The 19,180-nt window shown below is 34.9% G+C and overlaps 1 protein-coding gene across 1 annotated transcript in view; it reads left to right on the top strand.

The window, feature by feature from the left end:
• UGGT2 (UDP-glucose glycoprotein glucosyltransferase 2) overlaps positions 1-17,258 on the top strand; it is a 99,754-nt gene extending 82,496 nt beyond the window's left edge. The window contains exons 32-41 of the mRNA XM_050913596.1: positions 1,663-1,748; positions 4,540-4,545; positions 5,888-5,983; positions 7,321-7,405; positions 7,835-8,017; positions 9,302-9,462; positions 9,763-9,877; positions 13,554-13,670; positions 14,489-14,633; positions 15,498-17,258. Coding sequence (XP_050769553.1) covers positions 1,663-1,748; positions 4,540-4,545; positions 5,888-5,983; positions 7,321-7,405; positions 7,835-8,017; positions 9,302-9,462; positions 9,763-9,877; positions 13,554-13,670; positions 14,489-14,633; positions 15,498-15,520 — 1,017 coding nt within the window. The 3' untranslated portion in view covers positions 15,521-17,258. The remainder of the gene's footprint in view (positions 1-1,662; positions 1,749-4,539; positions 4,546-5,887; positions 5,984-7,320; positions 7,406-7,834; positions 8,018-9,301; positions 9,463-9,762; positions 9,878-13,553; positions 13,671-14,488; positions 14,634-15,497) is intronic.
• The last annotated feature ends 1,922 nt before the right edge of the window (positions 17,259-19,180 follow it).

The following is a 19,180-nucleotide window of genomic DNA, read 5'->3' as shown; positions in this document are numbered from 1 at the left end:
ACATGTCTTAGGCTATATTTAATTGAAAGATGTATACAGAAATATATAATTTAGATTTTGTATAATTAAATAGAGAAGAGTGTGCAAATGAATGTAGTTAATTTGATCCAATCAGGTTATACTAATTGCATGGGAGATTGTTAAATAGCTGTTAAAATAATACATCGTGTGCATAACATAGATGGGATTTATCTCATCTAGCTTAAGGTGTCTAAGAGTGTAGTCTAGATGCCTTAAATTCCCTCTCTGATTAGTAGAATGAGAAAGACAGTCCAAAGGACTGCTCATCCCAGCTCGCGTATGTATTTAAACCAAGGGGATGACTACCTCTTGAGACATCCAGTTCTCTCCTGTGACTGGGGAGGCATTTTACATGAAGCCCAGATACCAGAGTGGAAGTTAAAATTAGTTGTGTTGAATTCTACCATAAGCTACCAAATTTGTGTAAATGAAATTACGTTACTTTCATTCTTAAAGATGTATCAAACAGAGATGATGAAACACGAGTTATATTAAGGAGAAGGAACCTCATAGTATTATATGTTTTCCACTATTTTGTAAATAACATTTTGTGTAGGTGTCCTTGGTACATTATATCCTAATTTTAGACATTGAGAAGGAGAGAGAACAATGTAAACATAAGTACAAGAGGAATTTTTAAAACCACATATATGAGTCTTTTCCCCAGTCCTGGAACTGAAAGTTTCCAGAACCTGGAGAAAATGTATAACTCTCTGGAGTGTGATGAGCCTGCCTTTAAACCACAGAGAAAGGGTAAAAGGGTGCCATTTGGGTCAAAATAGGAAATTATTCTATGTGAAAGGTGGTACGTATTAAGCTTATAACTAGAATATGTAAGCTCTATCATTCACTTGAACTGTAGAATCACTTCAGCGATACCTAGGATGTGGCTTCAGAAGCATTCACTAAAAGGACGTATGATTTAGTGTAAACAGAAATCTGCAAGCGTTAGCTTGACAGTATAAACATGTGAAACTATTATGATTATAGCTGAATATGTTCAAACACTTAGCGTTTTAGAAACCATTTGGGTTTCAAAAACAATTGGGTTCCTTTTAATCAAGGAAATTAAGGTCAGGAAACAAAATTAATATGGAGCCTTTATTAAGCATCTGGATAAGACAGCAGAAATGGCTTAATTTGGACGGGAGAGCTTATGTTTCAGTGACAGATTTGTCACTTTCTCCTTGTGAAGGGCTTATGAGAATCACAGTTTCCCTTCAGGTAAGTTCCACGCATGGTGCGACGCCCTGCTACCCTTCTTCTGCCAGCTAATGGCTGGGTCACAAACTCATGAGGGAAGAAAATGAGATACGATTCCCCACACTTTTAGTTACTGTTTGCATAAAGAAGTACAGAGGGCTTGAACATGCTGTTTGATTTATTAATCACCATTTAATTTTTCATAATTGATTAGTTTTCTTCTTATTACAGTAAGTTCTGTACATAGTTTAAAAGTATGAAATGACATTTTTACTGTTCCGTTTAATGCAGTTCAGAAAGTATTTTACTGAAATAGAAATTGGTAAGATGTTGGTCCAGCTCTAGCCAGTAAGTACACCATAGTTAGATATCACAATTGAAGTAATAGTTATCAACTAACTTCCCAAATTACACAAATACATTTATTTTAATGACTAGGTACAGAAAAAGCCTGATAAAATGAATGAAGATCTCCTTACTGATGGAACAACAGGAAAAAAAGGAAATCGGGAATCAGTTACAAGGTAATGCATAATTTGCTTATACTTTAACTGTGCCAGGACATGTTTATTATTACTCATAGCAAGTGTTTCTTACTTGATAGTGATACAAATATGTAAAAAGGCTCCCCAAGGGATTTATGATATAAATAAAACGGGGGGAAAGACAAGCTATAATCTCATTATTTATTTCCTTTTTAATCCCTCCTTTGCATTTCTAGTTCCTGTTCGTTTTCTCCATTGGCATTATTTTTATTTTGTTGTGGCAGGGAGTCAATCTCAATGTGAAAATCTCAGCCAGTAATGTGGTACTCAGATGTATCAAACTGAACATCAAAAAGCAGGCTATGATGCTGCTTGTCTGCTGCTAGACGTAATTTATGAAAGCTCAAGAAGTGTTTTTGTATTTGTCAATAAAATACCTTTTACTTTAAAGTTTGAGTTCTATAAATAATTGTAATAAACGCCTCAAGCTTTATGTTTGGGGCTAATAACATTGTAGTCTTTCTAATTTGCCATATACCATTGTAAAATTTTGTTTTCAGTTGCTCATAATATTGCTCATAATTAAGTTGTCTGTGGATGGTGTGTGGTTCAGGCTGATTTTTTTTAAATTTGAATTTAGTTTTTATTAATAAGATACAAATTCCTATGAAATTGTTGTATCATTTTGAGAATGAGATAAGGGCAAAAAAGGATGTTTCATCTTTGCTTAGAAAAATAATTTTAGGGTTTTTTTTTAACAGACTGCTATATCTGTGCTGTGGATCAGAACATGGGGTGTTGTATCAGTTTCCAAGACATGTTAATTGTCCTTTCAAGAGCATTTCAATCAGATGCCTTTGACCAACATATTTCAGAAACAGTGGCCTGGATGGTCTCCGAGCATTCTTTCCTTGTAACACTTCAGAGACCTTTTTCACAAGAAACATCTCAAAAAGATAATGTTCTCAAGTGTCAAAATTGGGGTGCTGGCAAAACTACTTACTGAATTCCCAATGATTTGGTTTCTTCATGTCAAAGAAGAATGAGCTTGAGTCTTTAATCTGGAATGCTGGTAACACAATAAATTCATCCAGTCTTTCAAGGTGATGATAATTCCTTTTCTGGATCCTCAAGGCTGTTGTGGGGGTGACTTAATTTGCAATACATTGCTTCAATACTGGACTCCATCCACTTTGTAGGAAAGACTCATGTTTGCTCTCGGAAAGTCTAATTTCCAGCACAGGTTTTGTTTCTGCAGTATGCTACCAAGTGCTAAGCTGTCATGGCTGTATTATTGCAAAGGCAAAGAACTGAAGGTAATGCCTTCTGCAATAATCAATTCAGGGCTAATGACTTGACTGTGTAAACAACTTAATCCAAGTAATCATAGATCTCTTTGCCCTGAAAGAAAAAAGAAATTGCAGTAGCTTTGTCCATAAGTACCTTTAAGCATTCAAGATTTACCGTTGAGGTAAAGTCTGATTCCTCCGTTGTTCAGAAGAACATCTTTGGACTATAATTCAGCTAGTAAGAAAGGGATAATGTCAGATGAGTGATTTAAGGAGAATGGCTTTTTCATCACTATTTTCTCCATACCCTAAAGACTTTCTGGCCCCAAACGACTGCTGCGAGACTCAAAAAAGGTTGTCTTCCATTTTCAGTAGCCCTGGCAATGGCTGTCAGTCACAAAGACTGTTAAGATAAAGAAAAGGCATAGCATTTCTATTTTATCTAGTAAACAGTTGACCCCAATTAATCCTCAGCACACATATTTCTTGGTAGATCCAGGACTGGCTTCTGTTTCAGCTTTATCACCTCTCCTGACAAGGCCTCTTGTATCTCAAGTACCTGGACATTTTATTGAGTCTCTGTTGCTGATTTTATGTTTATCACCATTTATCCACAGATGATTTTACTGTTACAATATTGACTAGATTCAGAAAGCCTTCCAGACTACTATACAACTTTCAAAAATTTCTTCCTGAAGCCACAGGTCAGGGAAGTGGACCCACATTTCTGCACAAAGGTGGCCTCTTTTGCAGAATGATGTTAGTTGAAGGAATTTTTCATCACCTTCAAGCTTCCCACTTCTAATTGGCCACATCAAAGGATGTATGTGCTGTGGTCAAAATCTTAGCTCCCTCTAAGAAGGTTACAAGGCCAGAGATCTCATGATCTTCCAGGTCTAGCCTTTTTTCACAGTGGGTTGGTTCATCAATGTGCATCAGGCTCAGAGCTTGGCTGGGCTGTGGAAGCCCCTCACCCAATAAAATTTATTTGCTCTTCCCATTGATTCAAGGTTGTGGCTCAAGGGCATGATTTGAGGCCTGCCATTTGTCTGTCAGCTTCTTGCTAGCTAGGAACTTGTCAAATATCCTTCCTCTTTGATATCCCAGAATGAAAAATATATCCTGCCAGCACACTGTTCATTACAGGAATCCACATGTGCTCTGACATGGGACACGTGTGCATACCACGTCGCCCAAGTCCTTTCATAACTGAACTGCCCGTCTCCAATTGACTGCTTTTCCCATGTGACCTTACAGGTTAATCCAGCCATCTTCAGAGCAGCTTGTTCAATTTGGAAGATCTCTGCCTTCTGTGAAGCTTTGCATAGTCAATATTTTCAAGATCCTTGCATCAAAACCTGATTTTCTTTTTTCATATATGTAGTCACATGTGGTGATGGTTGCATTATAAAGTGCTTGACACTCTTTCAGTCCTGCTATCACTAAGTATAAGAAACAGGACAAAAAGTCAGAAAGAAAGAAGACAGACTGCTTGGGACTGTGAACTGCAGTCTATTTAGCCTGTGAAAACTCAGTGCTAGTTGGGGGTTTGTCTTCTTTGGAGATGCCACACCATGCAGTCAGTGCCGCTCCACTGATGGCCCTTTCTCTTGCATTTGCTTTAGTCCTGATCAGGTACGACTGTGCTCTCTCTTCTTACCATTGCTGAGTGAAAAGAACCTGGGTTTCTCAAAAGATTATTCACACCACTTACACACATTCTGAGATTTCAGCTTTTGTATTAGTGGAGTGATGTGAATTCTTTTAAATATGTTGGAGGTCTGAGACTTGTCTCATTTGTTCTTAAAGATTATGAGAGATACTTATTTTTATACTTTTTAAAGTATACTTTTAAAAGGGATCTAACCAGAAGAAAAATTTATAGGAGTGACTCACACAATCTAAGTGTGTGAGGAGTGATGAGGAGTGACTCACCTCAAAAAAACAGACTACTGAGGTGAATCTCCAACAATATCAAGCCCTACTGTAACCAGTTTGGCTAAGGCAGCCTTTCCAGTTGAGAGATCTGTAAGACAGTGCTCCGAGGGAGACTGCAGCCACCATCCCCTAGCTGTATGTGCTGGAAGGCATACATGATTAAAAACAATCCTGGTAGACTTTGGTATTCAAAGCAAGCAAAGAATGCTGTGCAGCAGAAACAGAAAACCTCTAGACAACATACCTCAAAGATCTAGGGTAGCTATAGGGAGAGTAATTGGGTGAATTTAAGGAAGAATTCAGCAGTATTATGAAAAACATTCACGAAATCCCATCACCACAGACCACTGAATGTTATGAGAGTATTCTGGGAAAGGCCACTACTCCTCGGCCTTGTCATTTGCTGTTGGTAAGGTACTGGGCTACGTATGTGGTTTGGCCTGGTGTGACCATGTTTATATTATGTTCAGTCTGTATTTTTGAGTATATATTCAGCTCAGCCACCTATGGGGCTATGCAGACATCCCTCACTTCAAGAATATGCATTAGTTCTGATGTGGAATGCACGTGGATGAAGCTTGAAAAATAACTTGTTACTGATTTTAAAAACAACCAGTTCTCAAGATATTTTGGCTGTGTGTATTTCTGATTTTTGCTTTGATAAAACATGGAGTTCTTGCCAAATTTGGGTTCTGTTTGATTGAAAATATTGGAGACTGCAGTTGTGCCCTCATTTGTCCTGAGTGACTGGGTATGAGGTGTTGGTCCCAAAAGATTTTGGTATCATAGGCATGTGCAGTGGGAGTAGAATATAAGTATATTCAGTTACTGTAGGATGAGTATTTCTTTCGTGTATTTTCTTACTTTTGATTCTTTACAAGCTTAATGGTAATGTAGTAGTATTTTCTTTCTGCTGAATGTATATAATAATTTGGGGTTTTTTTTCCTTAGATTTTCAGAAGAAATTCCAACAGAAGAGAAGAAGAAAAGTGATATTCTTAACATTTTTTCAGTTGCTTCAGGCCATTTATATGAACGTTTTTTAAGGTAAGGAAAGGTAAAAGAGAAATGAGAATTTCACAGGGATACTGTAAATGTTCATTCTAAAATGCAGCAGCTTCAAGAAACTGATTTTTTTAACAAGGTATAAAGAATAAATTGTTGAAACACAGAAAAGTTGTATACAGTGAGGACCAAATTCATCTTTGTTTGAGAACAAAGTGATTCAACATATAGGTGTTCAAAAATACTATTATTCTTTGGAGAAAGAAAAATGTTCTGCATGTCTTTCATGAGTGCATGTGCGAAGTGTGAACATAAAGGATGAAGCTCAGCCTCTCTTTATAAAGACATAACAGCAGTGACTTCATTAGAGTTGTATCTATTTATGTTTAGTTCAAACTATGGATACTACTATATGCACATATGGCCTTACTTATCTCAGTGTTCATTCAATAAGCAGTGATTGTTTTGAAGGAATTCTTACAGTATTGCGTAATCTGTTCATAACCATCTCTGTTACTTTTCTGATTTCTATGAGCACTTGTCTACAGGTGTCAGATTTAGTGATTTTCCTATCCTAAAATGGAATTTCACAATTCTTTCATGCATATTTATTGGGAAAGTAGTATTTTGTATGTATTGATTTTTATTTCTTAGTAGTCTGATGGAATTTGAACATCTGCATTTCTTTCCTTCAACCTACTACAAACTTCATAAAGGAAAAGACTTGTTTATTTTAAAAGAGAAAAAATTAATTTTAAAACATTCTACATGCTTCTTTACCTTAAGGTTTATTATTACTTGATTTTTAAGGCAGACTTGACCTCTTGTAAGGTTGTAAGGCATTGCTTATCTGTCTGGTTACACCAAACAAATGACACAATAATGAAAAAAAATTGAACCCAAAATAGTGATTTAACTTTTTCCACATACCTCAACTTTATTACAGTTATCGAGGGTTTTCTGAAGAGGATCTTAACTTGAACGATGCTTTCTCTTTCCCACTGTTTTTCTTTGCAGCAACCTATTAAACTCAACCAAATATATTTCTAAAATAAATTCTCAGTTGCCAAGTTAATATAAGGTATTAATTGTTATGCTAATTTTGTCAGGCACCTCTCTTAGAATAAAACTTGTTAACAGATCCACTTTTGAAATTGTTCCTTCTAATATTGCTTAGCCAATCTGGATCGAATAAATCCATCTCAAAGAGGTCTTGAACACATGCTCTTTAAAGCTTTTTATTAGAAATAGACAGAGATTTCTGCTTAAACAGGGTTAAAGAAATTTATGCTTAAAAAGTTTTAGCGCCTTTTAGGTGCAGTTGAAATGTAATGACCTGTGTGTATTCGTTTGTTTATTATAGACTTATATTTCCACAGAATTATGATGCTTTCTGTCCTGCGTCATACAAAAACACCAGTTAAATTTTGGTTTCTGAAAAACTATCTCTCCCCAACATTTAAGGTAGGAGAAACATCTTCCTTTTATTAATTTTTCTTAAAATTTTTAAGTGGTTTTTAAAAATATTACAATTGCATAATTATACAATTAAAATTAAATTTTCACAGTTACAAATTATCTCTGAATGCATTAAGTACCGATCATTTTAAAAGTCTCATGTGTAAGGTTCTTCTTTTCTGGAACCCAAAGCCCAGTGATATATTATAGTAATTTATTCTCTTCTGATAGTCTCCAAGAGCTTGAAAGAAATGCTTTTTATATTTATGTAGCTGAGGATACTGCTAAAACTAAAGAAACATTTTAAAATAATAATTTATGTAGTCAGTAAGGGCAACACAGCTGCAACTGTCTTGCAACATGCCCTCTTTTTCCTTCTGAGTCCTTGTGTGTCGTATACATGTGCAACTAATAGGTTTTTGGTTCTTCTTCTAGGATGTTATTCCTCACATGGCTAAAAAGTATGGTTTCAAGTATGAGTTAGTACAGTATAAGTGGCCCCGCTGGCTTTATCAACAGATAGAAAAACAAAGAATTATCTGGGGCTACAAAATCCTTTTTTTGGATGTTCTTTTCCCTTTGGCTGTGGATAAAATAATATTTGTCGATGCTGACCAGGTAAGAAAAAATAATGCTGTATAAATGTACGAGGAGTTCATTTTGGTTTAAGTTAATCCAGTTGCATTCCCTGTGGCCGTTTTATTCAAATTTTGGACCCATAAGACTACTGCAATTCTACGAGCAGAACCAGTGGTGTTGCAGAACGTGAAATGCAATAATGTCACTTGTCTTTAGTCATGTAGAAATTAAGAGTCTCATCACACTGAGTTGCCCTAAATTGCCTTTAATGCCTGTGGAGAGGGAAAGGCACCTGGAGAGGTATGTGCGATCTAAAGGTGCATTTCACCTAAGGCATATACGAGTGACTCAGTCTCTGGGCTGATTGTGAGAGGACTTCTCCACTCACTGTGGAAGGGGTCTGAGGTGATTAGTTCAAACTATCTGAACAACTTCTAGATATTCTAAATGGCTGCATTTTTTTAAGATGAATCCTGCCTCTTTTGTTCTTAAATTTGTATGCAGTCTTTCACTCAGAAATACTGTACAATATACTGAAAGGTAACGTGCCGTCTCAAACAGACGAGAAATTGAAGAGTCTATCACATGGTTATTGAAAACCTCATAACAAATATTATGTATTTTGGTCCTTTTCCAAAGCTTGAGAATAAATTAAATTCTAGATGTAGCAATGCAGACTGCAACTTTCTGCAATTTCATTTGGATGCAGTAGTAGTACTGGTTGTCTGTCCTAACTACTGTAAGGATTTCTCTGTACTCTGAAACAGCTAAAACTTTTTTTTTTTAACACTGATAAATTAGATTAGTGGGATTTGATGGAAGACTGATTGATTAGTAAATAAAGGACATTTGTAAAATGTCCTTGTAAAGTACTTTTAAAAGTACTTTACTGCTAGATACAAAGATTTTTCAAATGATGCCGTAATTTTGGAGTGCCCAAGTTAATGTAACAAATAGGAAGGATTTTTTAGAAGGTAGATGCTCAGTAGATTTTGAAAGTTATACTCCTGCATGAAGGAATTTAATATTGGGCAACCAGAAACACTGGTCCATAAATAAAAAATACTTTGCTTGTTTTATTTAATTTACTTATTAAATGTATTCCACAGATGGCCACAGAATAAACACATATTTTTTTCCTTGAACAATAATTTGGTAAATGTCATGCCAGTGGAATACTTCATCTATACTCCACTGTTGTAGTCTCTCAGGGTTTTTTTTTTAATTAAAATTAAACTTTAGGAAGCTTGCTGTAATAACTACCCTCATATGCACACCTTAAAAACAGTATTAAATTAGAAAAATAAATATATTTTTATTTAGATTGTGAGAAGTGACCTGAAAGAACTCAGAGATCTAGATCTAAATGGAGCTCCCTATGGATACACACCTTTCTGTGACAGCCGTAAAGAAATGGATGGGTACCGTTTCTGGAAATCGGGATACTGGGCATCACATCTTGGCAAAAGGAAATACCATATTAGGTAGGATAACTCCTTACTTATTTTTGTGCAGTTTGTGAATTTGATTAAAATCTGCGTCTGGGTATTGATCACTGAGGCATTCAAAAGCAATTGCCCTGTAGTCATTCTCAGCAAGAGATGAATAAGGCATGAATTCTGATGACATATTGATTTCACTTTTTTATTGTAGCTTCAGCTACTTAATTCAAAAAAATATTCCTTTAGGATGGGAACAGTTTTTGGTTTCTTGTTACTTTTATTAATGTTATCAAAAAGAAGGTGAAACTCCACAAATCTTAATTGTTTTTTTTATCTTTGTAGTGCCTTATATGTTGTGGATCTTAAGAAGTTCAGAAAGATTGCAGCTGGAGATAGGCTTCGGGGCCAGTACCAGGCTCTTAGTCAAGATCCAAACAGTCTGTCAAACCTAGATCAGGTATATATGGCTTTAAGCAATTTGGTTTTTATTTTCTTTATCTTTCTCAATATGCATGGAATTATTTTGTATTTCAATGTATATGTTATATAATTCTGAAACTATTTGTCCTTTACTGCTGTTTCAGCACATTTTCAGGTGTGCATATGAGCCCAGTTCAGAAAACCGAACACTAAATGATGATTACTTCAAATAATTATTTAATATGAAAAAAACCAGGAAAAAACAGCATAGAGGACTGCTGTCGTTTATTTGTAGTTGTTCTGTGTGCATTTGTGTTTTTCTAATGTTAATTCTATATTCTGATAATGGTAATTATATTCTTATTCAGCAAGAGCTTTTTCCTCTTTCTTCTTTTTTTCCATTAATGTAAATTTAATTTTTGTAAGCTAACTGCTAATGCACTCTAGTGGTTGCTGTGCATGGTCACCCTGGGGTGACTGTAGTCTTCATTTATACAACTCCAGCAATTTTTAAAGCTAGGTGGGGTAAGTCAGGGTGCAAGTCACAAGCATGTAAGTAGATCCCAGATGTACAGAACGTACTTAAATTTATTATTTTCTTCTGGAGTAGAGGTTCTTTAACTCAGCAGAAGATTGATAATACAGCTCATCCAATTTCTGCCTGAGTAGATAATACTTTTTATTTATGTCTCTCTTCAGGTGAACTTCAGGCTTCATAAGTGAGATTGTCCCTGCTTTTGTAATTTTCCTTGTGGAATTACTAAAGCACAAAAGGTTTTTACCTGCCTATAGCAGTAAAGGGATCCTACAGTAGCAAAACCCACGTGTCTCAGTGCCTGCATTCCACCCCCTTACTCTGCAAGCGAGTTTCTCTCTCTTACATAAGTACATTATTGCCACTTGCATTTTTTCCAGAAATAAAATTAAAAATTGAAAATAGCAGTTCTTATGATACTGGACAAAGAAAAGTGGAAATACAGCTACACTACAAACTTGAACTAGACTGGACAGAGGGCGTTGCAGCAGCCTTAAGCTGTAACTGTTAAGAGCAAAAGACCGATATAACAGCAACAGTCAGCTTTTACCTCTCTTTTCTGGACAAAAGAATGAATTATTGGCCCTGTATCGCACACTTAGAGAGTCCTGATGTGATTAGCTGTATGTTTTTCAAACATAGTCTTACCCATATGTACAAGGTGTCTTTCAGAAAGACCTTTAAGATTCAGAGGCTGGTTACAGGGCTTCCACCATAATGCTGCGTTTCAGAAATAGTAATTAGTTTTATCTAATGTTCTCAAAATATTAATAATGTATATCTTTCCATTTTAAGATCTTATATTTTCAATTGCAGCATTAATACATGATAGAATATAACTCCTATAAGTCTGTCGGATCAAATTGAAAGCCACTTAAGTGTCAGCTACCCTTCCCTCAGCACGTCAGTGCTGAGAGCAGACGTTAAGGTAGCTAAATCTTGGCAGAATGGAATTGGAATTACTTTGGAAAGGGAAATATTTCAAAGTAATATTTTTGTAGTAGTCTGCTTTCTGACTGTCTCAATAGGAATAATTTTCTGTCTTCATTGCTACTACTTACACCAAATACAGCATCACTCCTAGAAATACAAACCGCAGTGCAATATATTTTACAAGAGTGCTGGAGAGCTTTTATCTACTGATAGGGATGCACTATGATAAATCTATTTATTTTTATTTTTATTTTAAATACCTGACTGGAGTGCTCACTGCCCTTCTCAAAGAAGCAGCAATCTATCTCAGCTCTTTGCTAATCTGCCAGCACTGCTGCCTTCATGGGTGGTAGTTAATGTTATGCTAATATAAACCACAAAACAGAAGTAGATAGAGTGGGAAAAAAGGTACTTTTAAATGCCAAGGGTAGTAAGTAAAGAACTCCTAGGGAGAAAAACTACACATGATAAAAACTAGACTTCCAGTACAGCATGTTTAATTGTTCTTTTTAAGGAGAAGCATGGAAATGTCTATATAAAGATGACAAAACAAATACTTGACAGGTATTTATACTAATAGCAATACATAATTAACCATCTTGTTCTTCACTTAAAGAATAAAAATCAGCAGAAAGCAATGTAAGTGTAGAATCTTTTATTAAGAGGAAATGTTTTTATATTTTTAAATTCAGATTTTATTTTCTAATAAAGATGCTGCTGTAGAGGAGTCCCCCTTTAAAGTTATGTATGTTATATCTGACTAAATGTGAAAACACTCATATTGTAAATCAACTTGAAGAACAAATTTTAAATATTGTGTGTGAAAGTCTAGAAGACTTTCATTTCAGCGGTTTACATATTTTGGATGAACAAGAATTTTGGCACTGGCAGTAAAAGCAATCTGGTCTTACCCTTGTTCTTTTATTTTTCTGGCCTATGAATATTTCCTCTTTGATCTTCTAGATGTATTTTAGTGTTTTTGAAGATAAATCACTTTCTTCTGAAAGGATAAGCAACTTCTTGTTCAGAATTTTTTTTAAAATTTGCTGCTATTTACTTTAAATCCTGGAACTAGCAGCTGTCTTTCTACTTTCTACTCTGTATAACAATTTGTAAATTCACAACTTTGAGAGTTACTGTAGTAACTCAGGAATTGTGATTTGATTTAGAAGGTCAGAGATGCACAACAGAAAAACAATCTCTTTTCTCTTGAAATTAAGATAGTGATAAACCATTTATTTTATCTTCCTAAAATTAATGGAATTGAAGGTTTTTGAAAAAGAAAACATTTAAATAATGTTTAAATGTCTTGACTCTCAGTATACTTATATTTGATGTAATTTTCCTGTACTGATGTCTATATTTGAATTAAATGATATGTCTTTTATAATGCAGGTATACGTGCTATTTTATTCTGTCACATTTAGCAATGTGAATTGGCAAAATAAGATGTGACTAATACTTATTTGAGTACTGACATTTATTTTTTAAATATAATGTAGGGGTTGCACATGTGAAGGAGCTTATGAATGCATCTACCAATTACACTTGTTATTTTTAACTATGGCCAGAGTACATGCAGTGTATGACCACCTGAGGTTTTTCTTATTTGTAAATGCTGTTCCCTACATTCAGCAAGATATTGGTTCAGAGTTTTCATGATGGGAGTACTTGACTATATAATAAAGGTTTAAAAAAAAAAAAAAAAAAAAAGTCAAGTAAGGAAGATAGATAGCCAGAATAGCAGTTTAATAGCTTTTCCTTTTCACACTCATGTTTCTGGAATCCATTTTCCTAGAAGGCGACTAAATTTAGAGTAGTGGCATAATCCTGGATTATATGCTTTTGAGACTTTTTTGCACATTTGAGGAAACGGAAACATGGTTAAGTTATGCTGTAATAATTTCACACAGTCTAATTCTGCTCGGTAGTATTTATAGTATGACATGCAGTATCTGAACCCTAAGTATCAGACAGTAGTATTGCTTATGTGAAGCTAAGGAAGGAAAAAGACGTAAGTACAAGAAAAAATTACGTGAGAAATGAGAGGTGGAATAGGCCATCAAAATAAGCATGACTAAGTTTTGAATCTACTTGAAAAAGAAGTAGGTGAGCACTTAGAAGAAAACGTAAGAACAATTTGCAGAAATGGTAATAGGCTAAGATATTCTACTTTTAAGTAGTTGCCTGATAACCAGTTACATTAAATTCAATGCTAATTTATGATTTTACAAAATTTGTACAGGATCTTCCCAATAATATGATTCATCAAGTAGCTATTAAGTCTCTCCCTCAGGAATGGCTTTGGTGTGAAACCTGGTGTGATGATGAATCCAAGAAAAAGGCTAAAACAATAGACTTGGTGAGTTGATTTTGAGTTAAATTAGTTTCATAGATTAATAACTCTGCTGTAATTTCTGTGGCTTTTGAGATACATGTATGTGGTGTCATGGAGCCAGCCTTGCTGGAAGGCACTGGAACACTACTGCCCTTCCTCTACAATGCAGCAACTTTTCTCCTTTCCTCTGAGACCTCCCCTGCTTGCTCTGTACCAAATTTACTTACGTTAAAGCTGAAAACTGTTCCCCAAAATTAAATGTTGCCATCTGTAACTGACAGGATTGGCGTTTTTCACACCTGCACATGTCTTTTCCTTATCTTTTTTCCATATTCAGCCAGGTTAGTGGGACTCTGATGAAGTAGTTAACTGTCTGGGTATTGTGTGCTGCTATTGTGCAGCTATTGTGTGCTATTTCCATTTATGTTATTTTATGGAAGTAATCAATATATTTTCTAGACAACATGAGAGGAAGCGTCACAAACTTAATAAAAAACATATCAGATTCCATTTCAATATGCTAATGTAGATCTTGTATCTCCCCTTGTAACTTTTTGTCTAAATCTCACTAGCCTTGTGCTAGCCATGTCTCTGTTACCCATATAGTCAGGAGCACATGGAAAAATAAAAGTATTTACAATAAAATGTTCTGAGTTATTTAAACAGGGTTTATTTACAATTTGGTTTGTGTGATTTTTTTGATTAACATGAAGGTAACTGACCTTGCACGCTGTCCTTCAATGAAATTGTAAATACTGACAAAATTATTTCAGGTCAGTTCCTTGGAAAGGTGATATTTTCACATTTGCTTTGTTTACATCTAGTATTTTTTAAACTTTCAGTGCAATAATCCCCAAACCAAAGAACCAAAATTAAAGGCTGCTGCCCGAATAGTTCCTGAATGGGTTGACTATGACTCTGAGATACGAAAGTTAATACAGCAAGTTGAAAAAGAGAAGAAAAATCTAACATCGTTCTTTCAAAAAGGTAATTTACATGCATATTCATCTGTTAGCTTTTAAAAAATAAATATTAATATAGTTGAAATTAAGATAGGGGTCAGTCAGCACAAATACTGTATTTGTGTAATTTTCCCTGCTCTTAGAGAAATTGTGTGGGTTTTAAGAGTCGTGTGTTCTTTACACAGGAGTTACACTAAGAGGATAAAATATTTTGTTTCATGCCAGAATCTAAGAGAAAATTCAGTGGTGTCCTATTCTTGGACCTCAAACACAACCAACTGTTCCACATCATTTGAGCCACAAATATTAAATAAAGCACATTAGCTTAGACCTCACTTAGAGAATCTACAGCTAATGTCTACTAAGCAGTAGGTAACTGAGTCTGTATTAATTTGTCTCCGCATCTCTCACTCTGGGCTTATCTACGCAGGGCCTTTTCGCACCAGACTAAATGGCATTTTAGTTTACAAATAGATTTTTTTTTTTTTTAAACTAAAATTGTTTTAAACTAAGTTAGATAAATAGCATAAGGAAAAAAACCCACTCTTATAGGACTTCCAATAAGACTTGACTTCTTGGACTAATGTAAAACAAAAAAAAAGGTGATCTCAGCTCTCAAGGTTGAAGAAAAAACTTAGCAGATAAATATTTAAAAGTCTTGAGTCAGGGAACAAATTCACTTTTCATTATAAAGAATTCATAGTAGTTTTTTTCTTTGTGATAGCTTACAGTCAACTTTTAGCAAGGCTCTAAAGATGAAGTTCATGTTGCTGAACTGACTGACTAGCAGTGAATAGAAAGTAAAGGGCTTTCTCCACATTTTACAAAACTCGTCATTAAGTCTTTATATAACTGGTTTTTATAAATTTTTTTTTCCCTTTGGTTACAGGTGCTAAGCATGATGAACTTTAGCACAGCCCGTAAACAGCAATGGTGACAGCTCAATAGTCTTCTGCAAAAGACTGAATGGAAGTTATGAATGTTACATTGGCACTATTTGTAACATTCTTTAATGTGAAGTCAAAATATTTTATAACTTATAGTGTTATTTAAAATGTTTTAAATGAAATACAAAACCAGAAGAGAAATCCACAAGTACTTGATTTTTATTTTTTTTTTAACCAGTGTAGAGTAGCTTTCCGCATTTCTTTGGTTTTCTTTTCCTTCGCTAAAAGACAGTTTGCCCAGAGGATTTTAGAATATAAAGAACAATGTGTTCAACTCTTCAAAGATATATTGTGTCAGTCTAGGGGAGGACACACACACACACATTAAATATGTACATGAAAACTCTTTTGTGCATATTACATGCATTAAGCTAATGTATTTAAATATAAAGAATTTTGGTTATATGTCCATAGTTTTGTCCCTGGAGAAATACTGTGGTCACAAGAAAAAAATCTCAGTGTAGCAAAGATAAGACATAAAAAAATAGCTTGCGTAATTTAGACCACACAAATTTAAGTCAACTAGGAAGCTTACTGAAGCAAGGAATGTCACTTTTCATTTATTATGCAGGATTGCTGCACTCTTACTAATTTTAAAAAATAATTTTTGATTCTTAGGCTCCTTTTGGTCACTTAAATAGTACGTCATAAAATTCCATTATGTTTTTTGGTTAAGATGGTTTTCCAACCAGCATACATTGCATCAGCATACATTGCATCAGAAGGTCAGTACCTGAAAACTGTTTCCACTCAGTTTTGATTATCATCATCCTGTTTAGAAGTGAAAATAAAATAATAAAATACTTGAGTAATTTTGACCATCAGTGGTGTCTCCTGTAATTGTCTAAATATGTACTCACAAAACCGTTGCTTTAATGGGCTACTGACATTTTGATCCCACAAAAATTGCAGTGAAAAGTTCTTGCAATACACATATTTGAAAATAGGGAATTTATTTCTTAAACTGAAATCTAGTGCCTTAAATACATACGCTGTTGTTTAGGCTGTGCTGGTTTCAAAATAAATTGGATATGACCACAAATTCTTATAAGAACAGCTTAATGCAGTCCTTCAGTCTAAATGCTTGAAATTATAAAAGATAAGGTAATTTGCACTAAGTGGGTGAATCCACAATGAGTTGCATAATATTTCCATACCAGCAAATAATTGAATAAATAATAAGAAAAATTAAGCATATTTTGTATGTGCTGTCATTGTCCTCAGGTGTTGGTTATTTAAAATTTCTTGCTGTAAAAGCAAGTATTTAAAATCACGCTTTGCTGATATTTTTCAAGTCTTAGTAATATGAGACCTGCAATTTTTTTTTACAGCTTTTTGTATTTGTTGTTGTATTACCTTTATGCATTTTGAACAGCCTTAACACGTCACATATGGATTTTAAAAGTTCTGCTGTGGGCGTTTTCTTTGTATGAAGTACCCAACAAAGTATTTCCTGTATAACCCAGTAACAATAATCAGTCAGTTCTTTAGCTATCCTGTTTCACTGCAATATCTGTTTTGTTACACTTGTTCTCTAACATAATTATTTAAGGAAATCAGGCAGCAAGTCAAACATACTTGAACATAGAACTTTAAGTTGGTATTTTTATACCATATAGATGGACTTATAATTGACTTTGCAGATGTATAGGCACCATTACTATAAATTCAGTGCATAACAAGGAAACAACTGATACTCCATATCAGAGAAAAAAAAAAAAACCCACATTATTCAACTGCTTGCTGCTTTTTTTTTTTTTTTTTTTTTTTTTTTTTTAAACTTATACTTCCATCCTGATGCTTTACTCTGCAGCAGCATTTCACATCAATCTGCCTTGGAATTTCATGCTTGAAGCGTACATTGGAAAACTTTTTTTTAGGCCAGAAGTTAAAGGTTTATCTTTAAGAAACCTTAATTCTCTTTAATTATGATGATCTGTGTGGGAAATTTCTGTTATGCAGTATAAAAAGTGGATAATTTATGCACTGATTTCTTGTTCATTTTATCTGTAGCATCCTGTTCTTTCTAAAATTGGATTACTTCCTACAGGCTTTAAAAAAGAAATAGCTCTTTACATACTATTTCCTTGAGATTACTTAAATTATTAGACTATAATTTTTAGAAATTCAATTTGCTGGAGATATTTTAAAGATTTAAAAGGTTTCATGCCATTTTCTACAGTGTTGTATATATTTGTAAAAGATATTTTACAGCTTTTTTTTTCCTGCATAATACTACTTTCTAGGAAAGCTCTTTTTTGAGATATATATTGGTTTATAAAACAAAGAGAGTCCAGCAAATATATTCACTACTTTTCAAAGATCTCTTTAAAGCAGCACTTTGAATCATTAGCATTCATTATATTTTTAATACCAAACCAATGGATTGTATATGTTGTACAAAATATTAAAAGGTGCCACTGGAGGGAAAAAAAAAAATCATTATTTTCTGTTCTCCTGTTTGTATTATACAATAACCATTAAATACTTGGTTAATAGATCCAAGGCAAGTCCTCCAATGTCTTTAATCTGAAGAAAGTGTTTGTGCTGGGAAGCAACAGCCATGTTCAAAACTAGGAATCTGCTGGAGGGTGAGTGAGAATTTAGAGATGCAGAGAGAGCTTATTTCTGGTTTCCAATCTGTGTGCTCTGCCCTGTGAAAGGGAAGAAAATGCATCCTGGATTATAGGAGTGTTACCGAAACCTGGTTCAAATCAGTAAATAAGCAAAGTAATATTTGAACTGTTCAAATGAAGAGTTTATACAATTTATATGAATATTAGTATTACAATGTCTTTTCTAGGTCTTACTCTTCTTAATATCAACTTGTAAGTTTAACAGAAAATGAACAAACCAGACATGAGTGCAGTATTGTTGATGAGCCAGAGCTTTAGTATTGAAAATATTTCTCAGTAAGATTCCTTTTAACCTTTTTCCTAAATCAAGCACTTGCCTTTACACCAAGACTTCATGGAATCATAGAATACCAGGTTCATCATGTCCAGGATCATCTGGTCCAACCTTTCTTGGCAAAAGCACAGTCTAGACAAGATGGCCCAGCACCCTGTCCAGCCAAATCTTAGAAGTGTCTGACGTTGGGGAATCCACCACTTCCCTGGGGAGACTATTCCAAAGGCTGATTGTTCTCCTTGTGAAAAATTGTCCTCTTGTGTCCAATCGGAATCTCCCCAGGAGTAACTTGTACCCATTACCCTTCATCTTTTCCATGTGACTGCTTGTAAAAAGGGAGTCTCCATCCTCTTTGTAGCCACCCTTTAAATACTGGAACATGGTGATAAGGTTTCCCCTAAGCCGCCTTCTCTCAAGGCTGAACAAACCCAGTTCTCTCAGCCCTTCCTCATATGGCAGGCTTCCCACTCCTTTGATCATCTTTGTGGCCCTTCTCTGGACCCTCTCCAGCCTGTCCACATCTGTCTTGCATAGCAGGGACCAAAACTGATCACAATATTCCAGGTGTGGCCTGACAAGCGCTGAGTAGAGTGGGATAAGGACTTCTTTATCGCTGCTGGTGATGCCCTGGTTGATGCAACCCAGCATCCTGTTGGCTTTCTTTGCCACAGCAGCACACTGTTCACTCATATTGAGCTGGTTGTCCACCAGGACG

Source organism: Gymnogyps californianus, chromosome 1, assembly GCF_018139145.2.
Source record: "Gymnogyps californianus isolate 813 chromosome 1, ASM1813914v2, whole genome shotgun sequence".
NCBI classification, from domain to species: Eukaryota; Metazoa; Chordata; class Aves; order Accipitriformes; family Cathartidae; genus Gymnogyps; species Gymnogyps californianus.
This window is presented reverse-complemented; position numbering and strand designations above follow the sequence as displayed.